The sequence below is a fragment of the Siniperca chuatsi genome, linkage group LG3, assembly GCF_020085105.1.
Source record: "Siniperca chuatsi isolate FFG_IHB_CAS linkage group LG3, ASM2008510v1, whole genome shotgun sequence".
Lineage (NCBI taxonomy): Eukaryota > Metazoa > Chordata > Actinopteri > Centrarchiformes > Sinipercidae > Siniperca > Siniperca chuatsi.
Window position 1 is genome coordinate 28,292,253 of NC_058044.1, and position 26,370 is coordinate 28,318,622.

A 26,370-nucleotide genomic window follows, 5' to 3' on the forward strand; every position below is an offset into this window, starting at 1 on the left:
AGCCTGTCAGTGGCAAAAACAAGCACGTTTAGTGTACTTTGTCGGGCACATCTAACTCTGAATTAAGGGCCAAACCAGAGTTGGTGATTTTCGGAACAGTGAAAAGACTAAGAAAGGTGAGTTATATTTTGTTTCGGACCAGTTAGAATGAAGTGTGTTTTACGATGATCTGCGAGATAAAATTACTGTTTTTCTCAGTGGGGTCTGGTGAGCCGTAGCACCCTTTTGTTTTGGTCTGAGACGCTGGTGCTCTAGTGCGCCATTTAGTGGCAGCGAATGTCGCATACAGCTCCTTTAATATTTGAAGCAAAGTTTTCAGGGGCTTTAAGTTGTATTACTGTAATGAGTAATCAGTGAGTACACTTACAGTACGAGGCGATCCAAATGAAAAGCGCAAACTGCTGCATCAAAAGTTGTCAAGTTAAGCTAAATCAACACGTCTGACACAGGCTTAGCAAAAACGGAACACACAGGCTTCACAAATGTAGTGTTTGTTGTACGGCTGCTGTACCTGATAACAATAGATTGTACCTGTGTTTCCATTATTGTTCCACCCCTTGTCTTTGTGTCTGTGCCGGTATTTCTCCTCCCTTTCTCTGCTGTTCCCTTCTTACGAAACCTCAAATTTCACTTGTCTTGTTTCAGGCATGACATGTAAATTGTGATCGTAGATTCAGTGTTGTTAAAGCATATAGACAAGAAATAATACACGAATAAAAGAAGTAGATATGGTTCTTCTTTCTCGTTCTCATCCATCTTCCTCTCTCTTCTTTGACCCTCTCCTTTGTCTGTCTTTCACTTTGCATCTCTCTTCTCTTTCACTACGCTCTCTCTCCATCTTTTATTTTTTTTCTCTCTGTGTGAATGTTTTCCCCGTCGGTTGTCAGAGCAGTCAGTGAGGTGCATAGCAGCATTACTTTGTTGATGTTCCTCTTTGCCTATCTGCTGTGCAGTGTGTTTTGAAACTCACCCTCCCTCTGCACACCTGCTGAGTCGCTGCATGACACTGGGAAACATCTCACCATAGGGTCAAAACACTTTTATCTTAGTTTTAGTTATGGATTTAGAAACTCTCTCAGGAATAAACGGACGATATGCAGCTGGTCAGAGCTGAGGGTGATTGCTCTCTTTTGCTGTATCCGGGACTTCCTTTATTCATAGTAGGTGGGTTTAACTCTTCATCTAGTAAAAAATATCAGAACCTCACCGAATAAATTCAAGAACACACACACACACACATATATGTTTTGAACTTCATAAAAGCAAACAGAAATAGGTTATATGCGTTTTTTTAGACGTGCACATGTTACTTTCATGCACTTACGCCTACAGACGTACACTCAGCAAAAGCATCGGGAAACAATGAGAACGAGTGTATGTGTAATGTGTATGAACAAGCATGTTTATGTAAGTGAAGCATGCGTTAAACAATCAATAGGAGAGCCGTTCTCAAATCTAATCAATTAGGAGCTGGTGGAGCGGAGCGAGTCATACACTGTAAAATTTAGGATAAATTAACACAATCCACCATCACCACACATGATTGGCAGGTAATCATCTGATATCCAAAACATGCAGTTGACAGCTATAATTATTATGGATTTTTATGACAAGCATATTTGTTCCCTCTTGTTTCATTGAGGCAATTTGCATTTGTATGTATGATAATTAGAGACTCGTGTTTCTACACATCAGAGCTCTGATACGGCAATTTTATTTTTCAGATTTTCTTTTTTTTATCCCGAAGAACTTTACTGAACACACACACAAAAATACTCTTTTGTACAGCAATACACAAAGTGGAATTTGCCCAGTAAACTACAGACGTCTGCCATTGATCTAATTAATTGAAAGAATTAGGGAATTAATTCCTTGCTCAAGGGCTCGACAGCAGCTGTTGGGGGATATAAGATTATTACTCATTCCCATGTTTCCTGCTTTATCAGCCCTGAAATCAGGCGGTGTAGAACATACCAAGAACACTTCTTTTAACTTTGGAAAAGTTTCAGTTCGAAGTTTTGGTGTTTCAGCAAGCATCCCCAGAAATCCATTCTTATTAGGTGATTCTGCACCTCACGATTTATGTCCAATGCCATGTTTAGTGCCACTGCAGGAAGCAGTCTGCCCTTTGGTAAGAGTTGTGCAGGTTGGATTGGTGGATGGCGTGTAGCGAGTCCAGCTTTCATGTGGGACACCAGAGTTCGCGTTCTGTCACAGAACTGCAACTGATGTTCCTTTTTTAACCATAACCACAATCCTATCCTGATCTTAACTAAGTGTTTCAGTTACCTAACCTTAACAATGACTTATTTGCCCTAACCACGATTTTTCCCTAACCTCAAACATAGGTTACTGTAGTTGCCATGCCTTCGCATTAGATGTTGAAAACACTGTTGCTCAACATAATCATCCAATGTCAACACTGTTGTCTGGCGATAGGGTTGCATAGTACTACCTCCTTAAGTTTCTGTCACTGAGACTTGTGACCACTGTCCCTCAAAGAAGCAGTTTGTCTAATTTTGGAATATTTTGGCAATACAGTTGAGACTCTTTCAGCCTCTTTCTTTTTATTTTGTACATTTCTACTGCTTTAACAGTTGCAGGCCAACTATTTTCCCCGTTGGAACTGATAGCTGCTTTAAAAATTCACATGTAAGAGTGTCAGTCCTCTTTTAAAGCTAACACATACTGCTAACTGGCATTCAGCTTAATTTGCCTGTGTAGCTGCCTCTGTGATTGCGGTCCACATACTTCAAAGTTGGCGTCCCTTTTCATGCGCTATTTGCATTATTTTGTCCGCCCTTTGGTATTTATGCTCCCATCGACCTCAAATCCTATGACTGTCCGTTTTGTTATTGTGCCCTGTGAAATGCTTTGTGACAAACAGTTGGAAGCAGCTCCGGGCGAGCAGGGCTACATACGGCTAGAAAACAGGGTTTACAATGACAATGACAACAAATCCTGTGTATCAATTCACACAGGTGATGAAATACTTTATCACTGCCACAGAATATGACACCGTGTGTGTGTGTGTGTGTGGACATAGCAATCACCCACATTTTTTGTGTCTGAAATCGCAGGATGTGGATATGTTGATATCACAACGGCTGGCTGTAAAGATTGCAACAATGAGCCGTTGTCACGTCCGTCTGTTGGTCTTATGTCAATGTTGTCTCTTGCTGCCGTCTTGTCCAGAAGTCAAACAGCCGAACACTGGATCATTTGATCAATAGGGCCATTTCATTTGCCTTATCAGTGCATGGATTTGCTGTCAGGCTGAGCCTCGGCCAGTCAGCCGTTGTCAGTTTAAACCGGCACCGGTCTATAACAAGTTTTGTTCAGCCTCTAATAGGCCTGACTGTTGCGTCGTTTCGAGCATTTTTCTACATCATTTGTCTGATGCTCATTAAGGAGCACTAACTGAGCTCGCAGCGAACACACACATTTCTCCTGCTTTCACAATCAGAAGAAGAATCACTTGATAAATTGACAAACATAATTAATACACATGAAATGGTTTTACTGCAGGAACGACTGACACTGTTATACAGAGCATTCAGTGCAGGAGGACAGTGTACATTAGAGTATGTATAGTGTGCTAACAACAGTCATTACACTATAAATATTATTATCATATAAAGTTTTCTATTGTTCTGTGCATTCATGCAATGAGGTAGTGTGATGTGCAGAAGGTTGTTTTATATTCAGCTCCAAATATTATCTTGCACTGAGGAAATGCAGACACACACACACACACACACACACACGCTGTCTGTACATGCTAGCTTGGCAAACATTTGCTCACATCAGATAAGGTTTCGGTTACCACAAAGGCTTGCCAAGCCAAAACGGATTAGGCCAAGCATCGCAGGCATTGTTTCTATACATTATTAAACTTTTAAGCCAGCGAAAAAAAAGAGGATTGTAAGAAAAAAGAGGGAGAGTGGGAAGAGAAAGTAATTATTCATCCTTGGTGCTCACATGCACCCCCACACCTTCTTTAGCAAATCCCTCACTCAAGTTTCAAAAGATGACCATTCAGGGGGTTTTATTTTTTATTTTTTAACCTTGTTGAAAACCATACCTGCTTGTTGTCACTCTTGATTTATTTAGACTTTCCCCAAAGTTGAAATTAAAGTTTATTTTCTCAAATTGGGCCTTTTAAAAGGAATGGTCTTAACAAGCCATAACAAGCGGATGAATGGCTGGCTTCTTAAACTTTAAGGGTGTTATGCACCATGTCCAACTTCAAAGCCCGTCTTAACTCCACACTTTAATTGTATCTTCTTCAAGCCTGTCTGCCTGACCGCCATCTGATTCTGCTGACAACTGCACTCCTCTCTCTTCTTCATGCTCATCCTTCTATCTCTCCATTCCTCCCTCTTTCTCCATCTGTCATGACAGATTCCCCCCCTTCTTTCCTTTAGCTCTTCTAGTCACTTTGCTACAAGTGTCAACTCAGGCACGAGGCCTAAATTACTTTTTTGGATGAATGTTGACATCTACCACTCACCCTTCAGCTCATGCAAACAGAATGATGCTGTTTGCCCCTCTTTCCCCCTCTCTCTCTCTCTCTCTCTCTCTCTCTCTCTCTCTCTCCCCACTCTATTTATTTCTCTAACGCTCCCTTTTTTTCTATTTCTCTCTGAGCCTACAAACAGACATTCACGCTTCTCTCCATATGGGCTTTAATTTGCCATTGTCCCCCAAGATATTCCTCGCTCAGGCTTGAGATAAAGGGATAATCACTTCAAAGGGAAGCTAGGGGGGAGACTGCCCCCTCCCTCCCAGCTGAAAGGACAAGTGGACAATACGCTAATTGAGAGGGGGAACTGATCACAGGGTCTGTTCAAAGGGACGCCTGGCCACGCCCCCTCCTCCCTCCGACGCACTTAATTTGTTTATGGTGATGCTTCAGCCAAAATTATCACTCAAACCCACCACAGCCTTTGAACTCCAAAATATTGGGTTATTTGCAATTAGCCACCCTCTCCTCTGTTTTTCTGTGCTATTTTAGCCCAAGTGGAGGATTTGAGCGGAGGGAAGGGCGATAAAACGGGCTGTACAGAGTTTATTGTTCACATTGTGGGAACATATACTGTGGGCTGCGATATGATGCAAATCCAAAAGTTCTTATGAAAAAAACGACAAAAAAGGGAGAACACAGGCCTACTGTTTGACTGATGCAACTAATGATACACCATCAAAGACTTCTGCAGTACAGTACTAACAGAAAAAAAAAGAAAGAAAAGAAAGCTGTTTTTTTTTCTAACAAACCATTCCTACAGACTACTATAATTAAAGTCCTGTGTCTATTTCCATGTATCCCGATGCGACACCTGTACTGACAGCAGTGAAATGCATACTTTCGCTGTGCCTTTAATGCAGGCTCTAATTAAAGAGGAGCTTAATTTCCAACCTGTGGTGATACACCAGATGCCTTTAATTTCTTCTCAACCACGAGCTCTCAATTAGCCTCCAGGTCACCCTGTTTTATTGGGGCTTCATAGCAAGTCAGTGGCGGCACTCTCGTCCCGTATTGTGCTTTTAAAGCGTTTGGGTCTTCCTGTGAAATGGTTAGGGCCCCAACAAAGGGGTCAGGGCAGGGTCAACATCAAAAAGGGGCTTCTTGTGGCTACTTTACAGCACCCTCTCTCTTTTGTCACTGTTAAACACAAGAATGGGCATTCAAGGGTCAACAGGTGTGGTCTCGTGGGTTTAGCGTCTCATGACACTTCCCGAATGAATTTAAAAAGACGGCAACTTGGCATTTTGGCTGCATCTCTGGTGACGCACAGCGGTTTTGTTTGTAGAAATGCATGGAAAACAAACACATCCTGAACTTTACATGTCATTAACTGAGCAAAGCATGAACGAAGCTTCCTGTCTGTCAGCAAAAATTCAACTGTCTGTGGACTCTCTCTTTTTTTTCTTTTGCAGTGATATGTGCAGCCTAATTTAATTTGAGTGAAGATAACATCTTATCCCAAATGTGAAATATCCCACTTTTAAGATTGTCCTACACTTCAAAAATTACATTTTATAACCCCTCCATATCTCAATTCTCCTTTCAAAGCGGACTTTAAAGAAGTTCGTGCATAGATAACAGTATGGCTACATATTTCATGGCTTTAATTTGGGATTCGCTGAACAGCAAAGTGCCCCTCGGACGTCACGGTGCCAACGCTGCTGACCCATTTTGTGATTTCGTGTTCCACCTCGCAGACAGCGGGCACTTCCCACTGCGGCGTGTTGGAAGCTTTTTGTGCATTTTGGGTGCTGGATTGTTTGGATTTGTGGCAGCGATGTTTGTTTTACAGAGCCCTCCAGTATAAACAGCGGCTATGAATGACCTCTTCATATTCACACTGTCACACGCACACATTTGCACACAAACAGGGACAGACAAACAGAGAAAGAGACCGTACTGTCTGCTATCATACGGCTTTGTGATAACACCTTAGCAGTAAAAATTTCTTAAAAAGATTACATTTGAAAGAAGCTGGACTCAATCATCCGACAAGCTCACAGCGTGCGGAAGCGGCTGGCAGGATGTCAGTGTAATCTACTGGACTCCTCTGCTTTACCAAGAAAACAAGAAAGGCTCGCTATTGCACACATTTGTAAAAAAAAAAAAAAAAAAAAAAGCTGGGTTATGTTTAAATTACTCAGAAGCATATGTTAGTACTGAAATGTACAAGTTGGAAACTTGTATCCGGTGTGGCTGCAGGATGCAGTGAGAAAATACTGTGCATCTAAATTGAAAATAATAAGGGTCTGTGGTCCCTGAATATTCTTACTCCATGCTGGATCCAGACCGCACGAGATGACATGTCAACCTAAACCATGTGGCCGAGTGTAAAGATTTGGACAAACGGACAAAGATACTGACACAACTAAAAATCCACATGGGAACTGCTGCACAGCATGCTTATTTATCTATGCATAACTCAACATGAATTAGTCACAACTTGGGGACCTCGGAGAAGTTGGATTTCATTAGCTCCCTTGTCCTGTACATGAGAGTTTTGTGAATTTGAATCCTCTGACTTATAAAATTATATTCTCCTTTAAAGTTGATTTTCAACATCAAAGGGACAATATAGCCTTTGAAGTACCATGGGATTGGATCACTGTCTAACCCACTCTTTAAGATTCTGTCACAATGACATTAGGGAAGTCATGTGAATTAAAAGACTAGAGAACAGCTCTTGCCTTTGCTCTCTGTCCAATTTCAATCAAAATGTCATGCTGTGCCATTTCCCCTGAATGTGGAACTGGCAAGTGTGTTAGGTTGACATCTTTGTGGCTAAAAGCCTGTGACTAATATATAAATTATTTGACAGTTACACTCTATAGGATTATCAAATCAGGGCAATAACTTAAAGAGCATGTTCTAAATCATTGTGGACAAAAATATTTAATTATTTATTTTTTTAAAAATTCTATTTAACCACAAATGATTTACTGTCACTCCCCTTTCTCTGGAAATTCTGTAATTATCAGAATCAGAAATACTTTATTGATCCCCGAGGGGGAACTCTTTGTTACAGCTGCTCACTGTCACGTCAGTGCACACAGGGATAGACGGAACAGAAGTACTAAGCAAATCAAAATACAATACGCTATAATACAGGCAAGATAAATTAAGTACAAAGTGGATATAAGTATAAAAGCTAAAATAAGTGTAAGTACCAAGTAGTAAGTAATAAGTAATAGTGCAATAATGAGTACTGTCAAGTTAAGTGTAGCTTATTAAGATGATTATGAAAAGGTGGATATTACACAGCAGTAACAGAAGTATGAATAAATATCAATAAAAAGGGAGTTTTAAACTGAAAAGAGTATATTGCACAGCAGTATTAAACAGAGAATATTGCACAATTATGTCAAGTATCGCAGTGATGTTAATTATGTCCAGTTTAATGACTTAGGGTCATACAGACTGACACTTAGAAGGAGGAGTTTGATGGCCACAGGCAGGAATGACTTCCTGTGGCGCTCTGTGGTGCATTTTGGGGGGATGAGTCTATATAAGGTAATATTACTGGAATTACATGAGGATAATGCGCCCAAACTCCCAGCACATTGTAAACCAACACAGAAATGATGAAGATATAATATAGCTTTCTGTACAACAGGGGATACATAACCACCATTAACTGTAAAAGTATTGTAACCCCTATCATAATGGCTTCTTTTCAGCTAGGGGAACACAGTAAAGTCACTCCGGTCACTTGAAGTTGAAACTTTGTGTAGTAACAGACGAACTTCATATAATAGAGCTATTGGCGCGGCAGATCACTTACTTCTGACGCTCCGAAGCCTCTGGGAGTTGGCTCTAGATTGCCTGTCTTTGATAAGGTCCTGGCATACATGTAAATCCTTTCCCTGTCTAGAAAAGTTTATTAAACGTTAACGAACGCCAAAACGCAATGGTTTGCCAACGAGAAACAGTTGAACGGAAGATAATTCGGTGATTTGTAGCCGTTTCTATTATTTTATCTTTATTCTAGTTGATTTTAGTTTGTTTTATTTCATCGGTTGTTGCGAAGATGAGCCGCTGTGTTTTTATGTATCTTCCGGGACCAGGCCGGCGGTTCCTTACTTTGAAGTCCGCAGTTAAACCTACAGCCCAGTTGGTTTAGACACAGCCCGGAGGAGTTCTGCCGCCTGCTATGGCTCCTTGAAACACTACTTGGGGAGAAAAGTCGAGGGGAAAACACGTCTCTCTTGTATTCGCGGCTGCATTAAAATTGTCAAATGTGATAGGACATTACAGGACAGAGAGCAGCGCCGGAGCGGTTGTAGGCACAGCCTGTTGTTGGACTACTTTACTTTCACGTTTTCAAAAAAGGGAGGCTACTCGGGTACATGGATGGTAAGTTGTAGGAAAGCTGTTCCACAGGCCCCCTCTCTTGGTCGCTTTGATGTGCTGCTGCTGAGCTTTGAAGTTGAGAAAAGCGGGCTATGTTTCTTGTTTGTGGGCGAGAAATACGGTGAGATAGATAAGAAGCTTATGTGTGTGTGTGTGTGTGTGTGTGTGTGTGTGTGTGTGTGTGTGTGCGTGCGTATGAATGTGTAGCCCAGATAAAAGCCGAATATTTGTCGGGTGGTGCGTCTTCTAGCTGGGAAAAAGTGGGATGTATTCTTCAATCAGAGCCCCCCCCCTCCCCTCCCCTTTTACCTCCTCCAGATTTTGACACCCCCAGTGATCTACATAGGGACTGAGCCTGCCTACTCTGAGGTCAGTTGTTGAATGGGACAGGGTACAGCAAACTACAGCAGTTGTTTTACAGCGAGATATAACACATGTGGCACGACACAGGCTTTAAATAGTCCGTCGTCGCTTTTTGTTCTGGATTACTGTTTGGAGAGTTTTGGACTGTATCCAGCTCTACTATAAATGGAGTAATTCATCAACTTTTTTTTTTTTAACGGGTTTCACTCTGGTTGGATCTGCTCTGCGATGGTATGTTTTACGCACGTTTATTCAGCCTTCATGCGCTGGCTTTTAGAATCGGCTGTGTTATGCTGTAGAGTTGCACTGCCTGCCTGTTGAGACTGTATGGATTATTATGTAGCACTTGTAACCACACAGTCATTTTAACTGCGTGCCGTTTAAGGTAACGCGTCTCTCTAGATTTGGCGCTGAGGCTCCGATTGAAGTCACTCAGCGTCTGAATGAGGTTTTACTCCAAATATATCAAGTGTTGGTAGTTCCGACACGTTGCCGGGGCTGTGGCTCTAATAATGTGCTGTAATAGCCTTCTCGGGCAGATATTAAGGGGATTGATCGCTTCCATTTACGCATGAGCGACTGGCTTTTCCCGCGAGGCTTTTCCCCCCCTCGTCCATTACAACGTTTAAGGTCATTGTGGTGCAGATTAGATGCGTATCCACTCGTCTGTACCTTTCTGGGATGGTGAGGACAAGTGTGCGATCCGAGTGGATGCGAGTGTGTGTGTGTGTGTGTGTGTGTGCGTGCGATGCAGACAGGGGAAGGGAACGGTCGTCCGAAACAGATTGGGAATTAATTGGAGTTGAAGCCTGTGACACGGACTCGTTAGGAGAACACGTGTAAGCCACAGTTGTGAGAATACGGTTTTGGTGAAGAGTGAGGCGGTGTGATATGATTATTCTCGTAAAACGGTTTTTGATGTGACAGATCAATGCACGTTGAGAATGTAGGCTGCAGTTGATCTCTCATTTAGATTATAAATAGATAAATGAAACGAAAAAAATAGCCTTTCATATTTCCTTTCTCTGTGAACCCGGCCAGGGTTTTTTTTTTTGAAAGGGACTGTTTACTTGATGTCTTTCTTTGAAGTTCAGCAGGATCTGGCTTTGATTAGATCAATACTTTGTGTTTCAGAGTGAAGAGGAGCTGAGAAGCTCCCCCGCTGCTTTTAGAGAGTGAGGAGGATTAGGCTGGAGCTCAGTGGAGGCACGACGGCACTCTCACACGGCAACCGGAGCTGGAGCCATGAGCAGGGCGCTTACGGAGCACATCAGCAGTAGCTTCCGAGAAGATGCTCCTCGTCCTCCGGTACCGGGGGAGGAGGGAGAGGCGTCATGCTGCAACCCCAGCCGATCTGCCAAAATGAGAGCCCAGAGCAAGGTTAAAGATACCGTCGCCGCGCCTCCCGGCTCCACACCGCGGAGGAACGAGGATGGTCTCGGGGAGCCAGAGGGCAGCGCGTCCCCGGACTCGCCCCTAGTCCGGTGGACAAAGTCTCTGCATTTTCTCCTGGGCGACCAAGACGGCGCTCACCTCTTCAGGACCTTTTTGGAGCGGGAGAATTGCGTGGACACTTTGGACTTTTGGTTCGCCTGCAACGGCTTCAGGCAAATGGACTTAAAGGATACCAAAACGCTGCGAGTTGCCAAAGTTATTTTCAAGCGGTACATCGAGAACAACAGCATTGTCGCCAAGCAGCTGAAACCCGCCACCAAGACCTTCATAAGGGATAGTATTAAGAAACAACAAATAGACTCTGCCATGTTTGACCAGGCACAGACGGAAATTCAGTCCAACATGGAAGAGAACGCATACCAGATGTTTTTGACCTCTGACATATACCTCGAATACGTGCGCACCGGCTGCGAGAACGCGGCGTACATGAGCCACGGCGGTCTCGGCAGCCTCAAGCTGATGTGCGGATACCTTCCTCCTCTCATGGAGGAAGAGGAGTGGAGTTGTAATGACCTGAAGGCAAAAACGTTAGGGTCTGTGGTTGGACTGTCTGCGAAAACCCTGAGGGCTACTGCTACCATCCGGACAGCAGCTGAAGTGCTAGAGAACAGCTGCAGGTAAGAGCTGCGCTCACCTAGAGCACGCACGCCTGTGTTAGTCCATCTTAGTGCATGTGGATTCTTTTTAGTATTGCTTACTCTCCCGCCATTCTTTCATTAGTTAAACTACAGTGAATATGTGGCAGTTGGCAGTTTTTTTCCCCACAAATGCCTGAGAGAGAGATAAAGGCACTTGATCAAAGGGTCTCAGAGGAACATGCCTGTATATTTGTGCCCTCCTGCCTTGCAGTTAGTCAAGGGGTTGGAGGGGTGGGGTGGGTAGAAAACATCAATGGATCTGAGCCTTCCTTTTAAGTAAATGGTGTCTTGCAGGCAGCCCTCTGCTGGCTTGCTCAAGTTTCCTGTGCTTTGAAACCCTTCCTCCGGTTCAGGCACAAATTCAGACACCAAGCCTTATGACAGTTACAACTACATGAAACAGTATGATCCTATTGTAAAGTTATGCTGTATTTTCTCTCTTTTTTTTCTTTCTTCTCACTAAGCCATATAGTTATTGTATACTGTCACAAAATCTCCCTAACCCCAAGAAATGCTAACACAGAGTTAAAAGAACTTGTGCAATCAGTCGTATGCCAAGCGGAGATATTGTTCTCTTGGTCAGAGATGAAAGCAGAAGTGTTAGTGGAAAACATTTGAGCCTTTATCTTAAGAGCTCATCCCACACATTGTCCAACAGCTGAAATCTTTTCAAGCCAGGAACATTTTCAAAAACTGGATTTTATGCATGAGCCTGCATCAAAGGGCATTTAAAAAGTTTTTCACTCAACTACTTTGTCCTCACATCTGGATGAAATTGTTACTCAGAGGTTTGACAATATCTTGATACTTTGGTTTGGCAGGAAACATGCAATTTATAGATAATCCGTACTTTCCCTGTCAAGTTAACTAAACGTTTAGTGAGACTAGCAATTAGAAATTGTCTCCAGCATGATTTTTAATAACAGTAATAACTAATTGATTAAGTCTAATAACTCAACTTAAACACTCCCTTGAGGATTTTATCCTTCATGTTAGCACATGTCAGATAGCATCACAGAACAGTTACTCATTTGCTTGAAAGTGGCCATGCTGAGTTAGGAACCAATAAGCACAGGGTTTGTTGACATGTGGGCATCTCCTGGTTTCCTGGTGCGATCCCCTGCATTCTTGTTTTTCTCTAAAAGAAAAGCGGGAGGGAGAGAGCCCCCTCTTTCTCGCTTCCGTCACCCGCGCTCTCCCCCTTTCCCCCTGCCCCTCACCATCTCTTTAGGTCAACCAATTTCCATCTCAAACATGTGGAACTAATTTTGCCACTGCACAGATCTCCCCCCCCCTTTTCAGAAACCTCCAATACTCAACTCCAAAGTCATAGAAACACACAACAACAAAACATCCTCAGCTCAGTTCCGCAGCTTCAACCACCGATCCCACTTTGCCATAGATTGTGTGTCTCAGTCTTTTCCTTCCTCTTTCTTTTCTATCCAGCACTTTTATCTCTCCTTTTTGACAGAGACTAAGCATGCTTTGGAGGGAGACAGGGAGAGACAAGAGGAGGGGAAGGGGGAAAGACAGGAAGGGGGGATCATGAGAGAAAGAAAAGAGATGGAGAAAGAGAGGGGGGTGCAGAGAGCCCAGCTGTGCTAAATACCTGACTCTTTGCGCGGACCTTCCAAAGGTCAGGTTTGTGCTTGGGGCTTTAGTCATGCTGGGGTTCTCCTCTCAGCACTCCCGGCAGAAGGCATTCTCATAAAGAAAGGGGCCCTCCTTCCCCCTTTCCCTCTCACCCTCTCCCTCTCTCTCTAAAGCTCAAGTTCCCCCTTCCTCTTTTTCCCTCCCCCTTCCTTGTCCACCCCCTTCACTACTGAAACAGGAATGCAACACAGCAGGAGAGAGTAGAAAGACAGAGAGAGACTTTAGAAAGGAAAACCGGGGAGAGCGGGTAAAGGAGGGGCCCCAGACTGAATGATAGAGAGCGGGAGAGATAGAAGTGGGAGAGCACTCCAAGGAAAGAGAGAGTGCAGTTTCAGAGTGAAAAAGTGGAGGAGTGTGGGCCTGGCTCAAACAAAAGGGTGGAGAGATAGCAGAAGAGAGAAAAAGATGGGAAATGCTGTTGTTCATTCACACACAGCAAGGCTGCTCACTTCACCCACTCCAAACATCACCCCCAAACACACACCCCCTGTATGTTAGGGAGGAGGGACATGAAAAAGAGAACCCATACCTCCATCTCTAACATTGTTGTCACATTCCTCAGGCCCCAAAGTCTCATGAAAGTGACTCTAATTGCAGAAAACTGCAGAGAACATCCACAAACAAACTCCAAGCTGTCACGTTTGCTTTTAACATCTGATAAAATAAACAGAAGGAAACGCAGAGCAAATAAACTTTACCAAAACTGTGTCACATTCTCCACTGTCTTCACTTCACACCACAGCATGAAGAGACATCACATTAAAAGTCGGAAAATGTTTCCCTGGGTCTTTCGCAGGTCCCACCGTCGAGGAGAGCCTGCCAGCCCCTACTTTGTCAACTCCGGCTACATTTTTGCCCCTGCCACCAGTGCCAACGACAGCGAGATCTCCAGTGATGCCACAACAGACGATTCCATGTCCATGACGGACAGTAGCGTGTAAGTGGTTTGAGTTTTTATTGAAATTAAAAAGTTGGTTTGGTCATTTTCATTTCAACCCAGCTTGCTCTGGAGATAATGTAGCAACTTCAAAAGGCTCATTTCCATTTATCTGACCCTGGCCAAAGCTCTGTGAATTTTATTGTTTCCCTAGTATGTAAACGTGCCTGGTCCGGAGTTCAGTCAACACCTTTCCAGGAAAAAAGTCTTGGGGTGTGAAGAAAAATATTTGGCCTTGTAGTTCAACAGACTCAGCTTTTCTTGGGGCCAGGGGACTGCACTGTTGCGAAATAATGGTCCGTAATGTATTTTAATTATCCTCTATGATTGACTCCAGGTAATTCTATTAACGTGTAGTTGTTACCGTGGCCTCCAGGGAGATAACTCTGGGAAAGTCATTATGTCTGAAGACCTTTTGAAGTTTATTCTGATGCGTTACAGGCTGGAGAGAAGGGAGAAAAAAAATGAGAACGTCTTGATGTGGGTGGGGGCGTTGCCTCATTTTCCTCAAAGTTGAAATGTATCCATCCCACCCACCCTTCTGCCACAACAGACTTGTTTTTTTTATATTATCTAATCGCTTTTTCCCTTTGAAGAGCTGGAGGAGAGGGGGAGGGAAATGGCCATTCGGGCCTCAAGACAAACTCATTGAAAAATGTTGGCACCAAATGAAAGGAGGCTTACTCACATGGTGGGTCGGTTTCCTGCCACTGGCCTCTGCGGCGTGCTGAGATCATGTGTCTGTGAGGCTTTCACAGGGGTTACTCATTTCTAGACCTTGGGACGAGGCATGAGGAACTCCCCCTGGCCAGACTAGGGCACCCCCAAAAAATCACCTCCACCCACCCAACCCTCCACAGCTCCTTTCTTCCACCCTCCAGAGCCAATAGCAGGAGTGGTTAGGCACGAAGTGCAGGGGAGTGAGAAAATAAAGTGCATGGAGTATAAAGGGCTTAACTGAATCGCTTTCAGCCTATTGTTAGGTGAGGGGAGCTTAGGGGGATAAGAGGGTGGCTGGCTGCTTTGAAAATGACTTGCACAACTGAATAGGAGATCCCCATAAAGTAAAGGCCCATGAAACCATGAAAGAGTCCACCGCTGTTTTCTCTTCCCCAACCTGGACAAAGCGCCCAGCCGTCACATGGTTCACCAGGGTGAGGACAGTTTAGATTGATAAAAACATAGTTAGTCATAGGGAGGTTGGCGAGCTTTATGTGAGAATGATGTTTTGCCACAAAGTTTGGGGTTCTTGTTAGCGCACATGTTCCTCTGGGCTGTTGGGTTTTACTTTTGAAGAGTTTCCTGTGTTTCTTCCTGCGCCTTGAGGGATGATGGCTTGTAGTCTCAAGGGTACAGTTTGTGAAGCATTGATTTTGGTAGAAGGCCCCACTTGCAAGAAGCTTGCTGCAACACGGGTGATATCGGCAGCTTGGCTCAATTGTCAGATTTTTCTTGACAATGTCGCTCTGAAATGTGACTTGCAGAACTTGTTGCGATGAATAAAAAAATAACAAAACAGATTAATTGTTGAACAGCATCATGTGTCAAAGTCATATTCTTTTAATTGTTCTCACCAAGGTCTTTGACACAGAGATCTCTCCTGTCCCTGTCCCCAGCTCTCGTCTCTCTCCACCCCTAACTGATTTTAATAAAAAACTCAGCTTCTTCCTCTCTCATTCGAGGGAACAATTTGATTAGTGTGTCTTTCTACAGTGGTTAAAAGGCACACTGCAAATTTGAATCTCATTTCCCAGATAAAGAACAAGAAGAGGAGGATTTGGGAAGGGGGGGTGGAAGAAAGGGTGGGGGGATTTTTTTCTCTTTTTGCTTATATCTTATTTATGGATTTACTTGGACGCTGGGGAATGCTGCTGCACCAACTTCAAACATTACCTTATCTTACAAACCAGCCTTTTGATGTTGCTGAGATCAGAGGCTCACAGCACAGCGCTTGCCAAACGAAGATGGCAGCGGGTGCATATGTGCATGAGTGTGAGATTTCAAAGAGGCAGCAGAAAAAGTAGCGTTTGGGCTAGGTCATACACTTCTGAGCAGCCAAAACGGCCAAGATAATTGGCCCAGCTTAAGTGGCAGCTGACTGGAAAAGCTAGCAGACACAGAATGAAAAATGGAGAATAGGATTCCCAGAATAAATGCTTAATTGTCCAGAGACTACTGGTATTCCTAGCTAAAGCTCTATTTTCATATTAAAATATCAGAGCTACAAACCGGCAGCACTTAAGCAGCATTTGCTAGCCTACTTTAGCCTGTTGCAGTCGACGACTCTGACCAGCTACTGAGGTTAGCGCTCATTCTTCTGCTTTTTAAACAACCACTGTCAGAGTTGACAAGGACTGATGTAATCTTATCAGTGGGGCTCTTCTTTTGAAGCCCACAGTGGGATGTTTAGCATATCTCTCCCATTGTCCTGGTGTGTTTTGTTATGTGTGTTTTTGTTGCCTTGGCTTCAAGGGCTCCCCGGCCTTTTGATTTAGCTGTAATGTGCCTAGTGGGTGGTTACTGGGTGGTGTTGTGTCGGTCACTTCAATGATGAACTGCCTCCTAAGGGCTCTTTCTCCACAAAGACTGGCTAATGGCGCTAATGCACCAACAGTTGAGTGACCTGCATGATGAGTAGCATCAAAAGTAACATCCACTGGATAGTTGGTTATAACAGGCCAAATCAATTGTAAATAAGTGGTCTCTGTTTTTTTTTTTACAAAATGTAAATGTGTAATATCTTTGTTTTTTTACAGAGATGGAATCCCTCCATACAAGCTGGGCACCAAGAAGCAGCTCCAGCGAGAGATGCATCGCAGTGTCAAGATCAATGGCCAGATAACACTACCCCACTTTCCTGTAAGTCCTACTTCCTTAAGTTCTACTTCCTGTCTCAGTGTTTCCTTTTTTGTAATCTGCTAAACTCAAACTTTTACACGCTGACAGACAACTGGGTCCTGATTCCCTCGAGGAGTCGTGCTTTATTTTATTTTATTTTTTCAGAGCTCATGTTGTGACAGAATACTATATTTCATTCCCCCGCTCGTTTTCATATAAAAGTCGGGGTAAATGAAAGGCAGGATTTGCATACCACTTCACTTCTTCTGCTGTTTCAAACCCCCCTCGTTCCCCCATCCCAGTAGCTTCAGTAGGGCTGTAAATATAAACTTGTGTTCATCTTTGTATTTCTATCTCAGTAACTGTAGTATGTCTCAAAGCGTCATAGCTTCATGTGTCTTATGCATCAATGATAGCTGTGGTTATAGCATAGGTAATATACATCACAACAGTGTTAATGGTAATGATGAAATTCAACATTAACAGCAAAACTACAGTTTACATCCCAGCAGATGAATAGGAGCCACATCACTATTCAATTCCACTTTCCTCTACTCCCACCCTGATATCAGGTCCCCTTAATATTTGGGTTATACGTGTATGTGCTTTGAATTCAAGATTTTGTTGACCTGCTTAAGCTGTAGTAGTAAGGTTAAAGGAAGTGGGTTAGAACAGATTGACACAGGTTAGGAGGTGTGTGTGAGGCAAGAAAAGAGAATTTTTTTGTCTTCATATCCAAACACAAGTATGTGTTTGTGGAAGAGTTGTGTGTGTGTGTGTGTGTTTGTGCATGCATTTGACAGTGTTCCCCCCCCCCTTTTCTCTCTTCCTCTCTGTCTTTTCTCTCTCTCAATCTCTCTCTCTCTCTCTCTTTTCCTTTCCCACTTGCACTCCTTTAATGTCTCCCTCCTGATTTGGAGATGGCTCTGTCTCCCATGATGCACCAGCCCCAGGCAGCGGGGGCCCCGTGCAGGGCTGGCGCTCCTTTGCCAGCAGCTCTGCTTGCCTTTCTTCTTCCTCCCTTCATCGTGTCTACAAAGAGATGAGAGGAACAACAAAAAAAGAGTCAAAATCAAGAAAGCCAGTGTGCCAAATAACAAAAAAGTAAGAAAGGGAGAGAGAAAAGCCGGCGCATATAGTTAAAGAAAAAGGAGGATAATGTGACTAGAGTACCTCTGAGCTGCCCTGCATGCAGCCGGGAAATAAATTACTACTTCCCCTCAGATCTTCCCAGTATTTGACTCCTCTATCCTCTCCCTCCCTCTTTTCCCTCCTTCTCTGTCTCGCTCTCACTCTGCCACCATTGCCACTTCACTAACGCACATCTCAATCCTCTTCCTCTTTTTTCATGCTGTTAATTTTGTCCCCCTCTCCCTTTTTTCTTCCCCTCTCCTCTCCTCACTCTCTCTTCTCTGTCGATATCTGGCTTTTATTCGGAGATTTAAAGCTGCGTGTCCCTCCCACCCCTAGTGTGCGTTTGATGTTTGACAAGGGCCCTTTGAAGTGTGCTGACTTCAGAGGCTGCCTAGCTGATGGCTTGGTCGGGCTACAGAGGGTGCAGGCAGGGGGCCTCCCCTCCGAGCGAGACCAACTGCTACCCCGCCATTGCTACCCCCTTCTCTCCCCCTTGCCCAGCAGCCTGGCACTGCCAAGGGCACTGGGCATGAGAAAATCTGGGAAGGGATGGGCAGCGGAGAAGGTTCAGGTTAGCTCGAGGGCAAGGGCATCTGGATTAGGCATTTTGGAATAGTAGCCGGCTTTTTGGAACAAGATAGGATTAGGGCAAGGGCAGTGGATTAATGCAACATATTGCATCCGTCAGAAACACTACGCAGTTACACTCGCACACACACTGAAGTGTCCTTCTCCCCTGTGTTGATTATCTTGTAGAGGACACACCGGCTGCCTAAGGAGATGACCCCTGTTGAGCCCTCAGCCTTTGCTGCCCAACTCATAGCCCGGCTGGAGAAGCTGAAGCGAGAGCAGGACACCATGAGCTCATTGGAGGAGAGGCTGCAGCAGATCCAGGAGGTACGACTGCACACAAACCTGTTCTAAACAGTCTGACACTTTCACCAACATCAGGCATGGCTGCCAGGTTAACTCGGGACGATGGTTCCCTATTGCTGTACAAAAGCCTTTATGTCAGCTTTAGCATGTCGAAGAACAGGGAAAAGACCAAGGGATTTGAAAGTCTGTCTTGGTTTAGCGTCTACTTTTCCTCTGTCCTCCACTACTTCATCTGGAGGAACTTTCAAACTTATGTTTCTAGGCACACTTGAAGTTCCTTCAAATAGTTAGCACTTAGCTACTCTCCAGTGGCACGTTTGCTGAGTATGTGTAGTGCCAGTCTCTTTGTGAAGCACAGGCACACTCTGCATTATAGATGAAGCGCACCCAAAGCCTGTTAGCGAAGATAACAGTGCGGCAAAAAGGAAACTCAAATCAAGTTATCCAGGCATTTGCTCTCACTGACTTCAGAGGACGATAGATATAAGTTGGTGTAAGTTCCTCTGCTTGCTGCTTTTCCCACATGTGACTGTATGAATGTTTTGTCAATTGCCTTAAGTTTTTTTTTTCTTTGTCCAGGAAGAGGAAAGGGAGGAGAGTGGCGACCTTGTCAGCAGCACCTCCCTCCATCACCCTCTGCTCCCGTCTGGCAGCCAATGCGAGGAAGACCCCCAAGCTATCCTGGACGAGCACCTATCTCGTGTCCTGAAGACACCGGGCTGCCAGTCACCAGGTGTGGTTCGGCACTCACCGCGCTCAAGCTCCCCAGATCGGACAGGTGCAATGGTGTCCTCTGGCCACGGGCCCTTTTTTGGTGCTTATCCTGGGGCCGCCAAGGTTCTGATGACAGGCAGGCAGTCCACAAAGCACATCCACCACCACTACATCCACCATCACCACGCTGGGCCCAAGACCAAGGAGCAGATCGAGGCCGAGGCGGCTCAGCGCGTGCAGTGCCTCTGCCCTCCAGGGGGCGCCAATTATTCCGACTTCACCCCTGCGTAAGTGTGACTTCTGAGCTGTGCTGAAACCAGTCATCAGTCAGCATTGTACATTAGCCCTTAGTACCTGATTTCTTCAGTTTTGCCAGTGGTAAAGCTGCTGTTTCTGGTCCTAACTTGCCTCTCCTTCTGACTCCAGTCGCTGCAGCACTTTGTCCAGACGGCCAGTCAAGGCCACCGATGAGGGTGTGTCTTCACCGCGCCTTCCCCTAGATGCCACCGACCGCTCTCAGAATGTTTGGCAGTGGATCCTAGAGAGTGAGAGGCAGGGCAAGCACAAGCCACACAGGTAAGTGTCAGTCAGGGATTGCCACAACATCGTCTGTACCACAGAACGCTTGTGTCTCGAGTTCCCAGCTCATGTTATATATTGACCCATTTTATCCTAACAGCACTCAAGGCCTAAAGAAGTCCAACCCACTTGACACCAAGACTCTGCCCAGTCGGACTCACTCCTCTTGGGGTGGAGGCGGCATTGGCAGTGGGGCTCACCTCCGTGGCCATCACCCAGGCCACCCGTTCATCCAGGACCCGGCCATGCCACCCATGCCCCCGCCCAACACCCTGGCACAGCTAGAGGAGGCCTGCCGCCGACTAGAAGAGGTCTCCAAGCCGCCGAAACAGAGGTAGGCAACCTCAGACACACTTAGGACACACATTCAGCTTTACACATGAAACCAAAACCAATTATAGCCAATTATACATATTCCCAATCTTCCACATTTGATTGACCACATCAGAATACAATGTAAATGGTGTCCAGTGGTTTCTCTTCATATTAATGTAAGTATTAATTGGTCATTGATCTCTGTGATTTTGACAGGCATTCAACAGCAGCCAGCAGCCTTCAGAGAGACAGGAGCCACCCAGCAGCTGCCTTCCCCACTGGAGGCAGCCCTGTAGCCAGCCCCGGACTCCAAGCAGACGAGTACGTTTGAATCTAAGACACGATCTTGTCTTTGTTTCTATAGCAAATGTTTTCTGAATTTCTTTCTTAATTGCTTTCTAGCTTTCTAGTTTTCCAGATTTCATTTCTCATACACGCTTTTTCGAGCATTCCCTTCTCTCCAAGCTTGTATTTTCACCCTCTTCCTCACAGATTTTCTCGCTCTTCCCTTCAAAGAGAGATGTTGTGAGTCAGCATAGCTATGTCTTTGAACTCCTCTTCTCTCGCTTTTTAATCATTTAAGATTAAACATGCTTTAATACAGAATCCTAACTACCCACCCGTCTCCCAACACACACAGACACACACACTCACCACTGGAACCCAACAAAGATGTGTTAAGTAGCCCCTGGTAACTCCAATTTATCGCCCCCCCTTCATACATTTGTTGTTGAATGGGTTGGGTGATGTTAAGCTACAGCTTGACTGTGAGGCCTCTTTTCATTTTAATTGGTCAGTGAGCCAGCTGTCTATTGGCATACTTAATTAATAATACTCTAAAGATTCTTTGTCTACATTCAACAATGCGACCGCTTCTCCTACAAGTGCAGCTGTTTAAAACCAGTTTTCATTTTGCATTTTCAGGTCAAAGGAGCTAGTGGTCACCTACTTTTTCTGTGGTGAGGAGATTCCTTATCGCAGCATGATGAAGACCCACTGCCTCACCCTGGGACACTTCAAGGAACAGCTTAGCAAGAAAGGCAACTACCGGTAAATATGAACCACTGACAACAGCACACAGATCACAGTAAACTTGCGCGTAGATGTGTATTCACACCTGTTTGGATGGGGTTGGTGCTGTAGCAAGGTTAGTTATTTGTGTATGTATGTGCATTTGTTATTGTACTTGTATATGCTTGCCTGCTGAGTGGGAGTGTGAAATACTGGAGCCCGATAGTTGAAAAGAAACTGGGCTGATCCACTGTATTCAGGGCTTACAGAGAGAGGGGGGGGGTTCTGGAGCGAATTTTTTCTCACATCTGGTACTGATTTCCATGGTAAGGCAGCCTTAATAAATATGGCTTTGAAGCCTGGGACATTTTATTTTGCGCACAAAGACCATTGCAAGGCCTTCAAATTCCTCCTCCACACTATTGCATCAGGCTTTAAAATCAAGTGCCGCAAGCACCTTCTTCTGTCAATGACTGATAGCAGTTAACGCAGCAAAAATACCTCCTGTCAATGTCAGATGATGAGGGGAATTCCTAAACAATGTGAGGACTTATTAAGCAATTTGAAATATATTGGCCAATCAGTTTTAAGACATTTAAGTCAGGAAGTCCAGGCTTGCTTTATCAAGTAACTGTTCCAGTACTGCGTAGGTTGTATGCCACTGAAAAGACACAAAGCCTGCATGCCCATGACATCAACAGTAGGTTACCGCCACATCTGCTTGTTAGGCAAGAGAGAAGAAGGCCTGCAAACAAGTCACTGCACCCCTGCTATCCCATAACTCTTCAGCGAGCGAAAGAGAAGGGGGAGGTAGGGATGAAGCGTCTGGCTTCAATGGCAGCAGAATGTGTGGAGTTGGTTAATTTGGACATGGCAGCGGTACAGTGGAGAACAGTACGCCGTGGCTCTGCCAGACGATATTGGTGCCAGATGTTGCGAAGAGAGAAAAATCCTGCCACATAAAACATGTTCCAGTGGAAAGACTCCTTCTGTCTCTCCCTGTCTCACTCTCTGAAACAAAGTGACGACTTTGAACTATTTGTGAGTGAAAATGTAGCTCTTTTTTTTTTTCTGAATTAAAAAAAAAAATCCAGCCAATTAAATTGAGGTTAATGCATTTATTTGGTTTCTACTAATGAAGATGAAAAGGCTAAATCCTGCCCAGCAAAGCTTAGACAACAGAGGGAAACTTTGCTGAAATGCCATATCATTAAACAAAGCCATCACCCCCGTGTCACATCCCTGCACACTCGAGTAGAAAGTCTTGCAGCTGTGGTAACACAACGTCCTCCTCCTAAAACTGTATGTGTACATTTTTTACGCCCCTCCTTACATGTGTTGTTTGAATGACTCTAAGCTGAGCGATTGCTCATAAAACACAGAGCTTTCCCCCCCTTTTTTTCTTCTTTTTTTTTGTATTCTGAACGCAGGCACACATGGGCAAAATGAGGCATTTTTCCATTACAAAGCTTATCATTAAATCCCCTCCCGCTGATCTTTTGCCGGGTTTAAAGTAGAGAGGAGAAATCATTAGGAGCTCCAGGAGACTTCACAGTCACTGGGACCAAGCTAACCCTGGGAGTTATCTCTGCTTGAGAGAAGAAGAAGAGTGGGCTAGGCAGGTGACCTGTGACCTCCAGGAGACCGTCTGAGCGGTCGCCCCCTCTCCCCCCTCCCAGGGTAAAGCCCCTCAGGCTCGGCTCGCATCCGACCTATCACACCCACTCACCGAGCCAGGGAAGGCCTGCTCTCCGCTCCCCCCATGCTTTCTTCCCTTCCTGCTCCCTCTTTTTTCCTCTGTTCTCCGCTGGTGATCGGAAAGCTGCCCAAAGTGTGTGTGTGTGTGTGTGTGTGTGTGTCTGTGACAGCAAGTGTGTGTAAGAGAGGAACATACGGCATGTGCGTGTTTATGTGCAAGCAGTGAAGTGTGCTCTCGCAGTCATAGGCAGACTCTCAGGCACCTGAAATGTCAACCTGTGTGACAGAAAGGCCCTTCATTTGACAGCCAGCCCAATTAGAAGTCATGGAGACACAGAGAGAGGGGGGGGCACTGCTGAAGAGAGAGAGAGGAGGGGGGGGGGGGTGCCTTAAGACAGCCTCTAATTAACCCTTCAACTTTAATAAGACCTTGCAGGACAGATAGGCATCTGTAGAATGGCCAGCAGTCAAGATGAACAAGTGGATGAGGAGACAAGCACACATGGATGAACACACACACAAACAGGCTGTTTCTAGCAGCTTGAATTATCACAGGGAGTGTTTAAACGGAGGGTTCAGCTCTGTTTGTGCAGCAGTGTGATGTGGAGTCAGGCTCTGCCTTTGAAGTGTGCAGGGATGGCATTGAAGGCTATGACTAAGTTGTTTTGAGCAGGATCCATTTCTGGCTCTCAGAGTGTGTGTGTGTGTGTTTGTGTTTGATTTGGACTAAAGGGAGTTGTGCGCGAGCCTGTATATGGAAGTAGTCGTGTAGGTGCCTCAAAGCGATTTAAAACACGATGAAATGTATCAGATGCACTCCAGCTGCCACTCTGTCAGTTTTCGTTTGAGTTCAATTTTTGTTTTCTTGACGTACACCTACGCTCAACATTTTCTAATCACAGTCTGTCTCTTTGTTTTTCCTCCTCAGGTACTACTTCAAGAAAGCCAGTGATGAGTTTGAGTGTGGAGCTGTGTTCGAGGAGGTGTGGGAGGATGCCACCGTGTTGCCCATGTATGAGGGCAAGGTCCTGGGCAAGGTGGAGAGGATGGACTAAAAGCCACTTTGTTGCCAACCAACCAATGCCCTTCCCCGCCCAACCAAAAGCTAAACTGTCCCTAAAAAACTTGAGCAAGAGACTCTTTGTAATTAACGAAAAACACTCTGGACTCCTTTTTTGTTTTTTGTTTTTTTTATATTTCTTAATATTAAGCTAAACAGAGTTAATATATCCAGCACAAGAGGAGTGATTGAAGGAAGACGAGCCAATGAAGTATGCCGAACCCAGAGGAGGTGCCGCCCCTCCCTGACTTTATCAACCAATCAGCCTTAGAAACACAAGGGAATGACACAAGAGACTTTAAAAGACCAATACAAGGATGAGGATGATGATTGGAGGCCAGTGGGGGGGGAGACCCCGCCTCTTCTTGAATATAACCACTGAAGATGTAGATGACTGTTTTGTTGTGATGTAATGAGAGACTGATGGTGCGTTCACACCGGCTTCCCGGCCGAGTGCAACGGACTAGCAGGCGCTGAAGACACAGTGCCACCAACCTGCTCTTAACGTTCCACTCCAACATCGTTACAAAAACGTCTGTACATGTGCATATACATACATGCATATATGTATATATACATGTATTATATATATAGATGCTTTTTGTCATGAGTTGAAAGTTTTTATTAAGTATTTATTGAAAAAACAACCCACTCCTTTCCCCGTTCTCCCTTCCTAATTCTTCTTAAACCTGTGTCCCTCCCCCTCCCTATTTCCAGCCAATGGGCAAGCTGCTTTGAATGTTGGGAGAATACTGTGGTGATATTGTTTCGTGTTTGTTTTTGTTTGTTTTTACTTTACACAAAAGGACGTGGCACTAGCCTAGCACCTCCCATAGCCTTGTAGCCCCGTCTGACCCAAACTAACAACCTTAGCAGTGGTCTTGTCCGAGGCGCACTATGCTGCTGATAGTTTGTAATGTTAAGTTTGTCACACTAGTATTTCCTCTCCCTCGTTCGCCCCCTTCCTCTCTTCTTCTCTCAGTCCGGCGACAGAGCTCAATCTTTTTTGTTGTGCCTTTGTTTGTAAACCAGGCATTGCACCGGGGTAGGGGGTGAAAACAGTTGCAGATACACTCAGAGAGGAGACCTGGAGCACAAGTTGTACCATCTAATAATGGCAGTGTTTACAGCCCGCGCACCAAAATAACTTGTGCTAACAAGAACCAGTTTGGGTCACTGAGAACGACTTCTCGAGGAAGTCAGCTAGCGTGTCAAAAGACAAAAAAGGAAACAAGTGAACATAGAAGAATTATGGCTCCGATATCCTTTGAATGTTGTTACAGTAACATCGTATATAGCAGAGCTCCTGTATACATTGTAATTATGCATTCTGAACTATGGATACTGACACATGTGCTGCACACATAAAGTATACACACACACATAAACAATACACACACACACTATCGCTGGTGTTTTACAGCACCTGTGCCTACATGGATGCCATACCATGTGCTACCCTGTTTCAGGGTTTTAATATATATCCCTTGGTTTTCAGAAGGGTTTTATGTTGAAAAGATATTTTTATGCTTTTAATAATATCCTGTAATCATGTTTGTTTTGTTTTGTTTTTACACCACAGCCTTTTTTTTTTTGGTTTTGTTTCATTCTATCTAAACTGTAAAATATACATTATATAAAGAGTTTCATTTAAAGATTTACATGGACCTATAATTATTGTAATTATTGAGAGATGTAGCCTTTATTAAAGTTTTATATTTTTCAAATGAAAGATGTTGTGCCTGGATTTGCTTCTTTCATGACTAACATGTTAACTTGCTTTCACTGCATCTCTAATGTCAGCACGATATCTTTTCATATTGCAACCGGTTCATTTTTCCCCCCTGACAGTTATTTGAGGTGACAAGAGTGGACTTGTGGTTTTGTGCTTACAAAGCTAAGTTAAAGCAAAGTTGGCCTGGGACACCTGCTAATGTATAAACACATGTATATGTTAGATACAGGGGGTTCTTGCAGTCGTGCAAATCCAGAAAAGCAAAAATTATGGATTCAGCACCTCGGGTATTATTTAACCAGTCAAGTGTTTAACACCAAGCCTCAGGAGCCTCTCGGCGTGGCCTAGTGGTTCAAGACACGTACCATATAATTGGAACGTCCCCGGTATGGTTCTGGCCAGAGACCTTTGTTGCATGTCATACCCCCTCATGCTGGGCAAAAAGCCCCCAAAAATATCGGGCTTGGCCTGGTAATATTCCATTTT

General features: G+C 44.5%; 1 protein-coding gene across 4 annotated transcripts in view; it reads left to right on the plus strand.

The window, feature by feature from the left end:
- The window catches only part of LOC122873318 (axin-2-like), a 49,832-nt gene extending 24,114 nt beyond the window's left edge, over positions 1-25,718 (plus strand). The window contains exons 1-11 of one of the 4 annotated variants that reach the window (XM_044189899.1): positions 8,629-8,881; positions 10,376-11,313; positions 13,784-13,924; positions 16,681-16,783; positions 18,653-18,793; positions 19,352-19,773; positions 19,913-20,062; positions 20,166-20,399; positions 20,597-20,701; positions 21,305-21,430; positions 24,018-25,718. In XM_044189899.1, coding sequence (XP_044045834.1) covers positions 10,487-11,313; positions 13,784-13,924; positions 16,681-16,783; positions 18,653-18,793; positions 19,352-19,773; positions 19,913-20,062; positions 20,166-20,399; positions 20,597-20,701; positions 21,305-21,430; positions 24,018-24,144 — 2,376 coding nt within the window. In that variant the 5' untranslated portion in view covers positions 8,629-8,881; positions 10,376-10,486 and the 3' untranslated portion in view covers positions 24,145-25,718. Of the gene's footprint in view, positions 1-8,628; positions 8,882-9,235; positions 9,473-9,698; positions 10,081-10,375; positions 11,314-13,783; positions 13,925-16,680; positions 16,784-18,652; positions 18,794-19,351; positions 19,774-19,912; positions 20,063-20,165; positions 20,400-20,596; positions 20,702-21,304; positions 21,431-24,017 lie in introns of those variants that run through there. The other 3 variants (XM_044189900.1, XM_044189902.1, XM_044189901.1) reach the window with 3 other exon arrangements.
- The last annotated feature ends 652 nt before the right edge of the window (positions 25,719-26,370 follow it).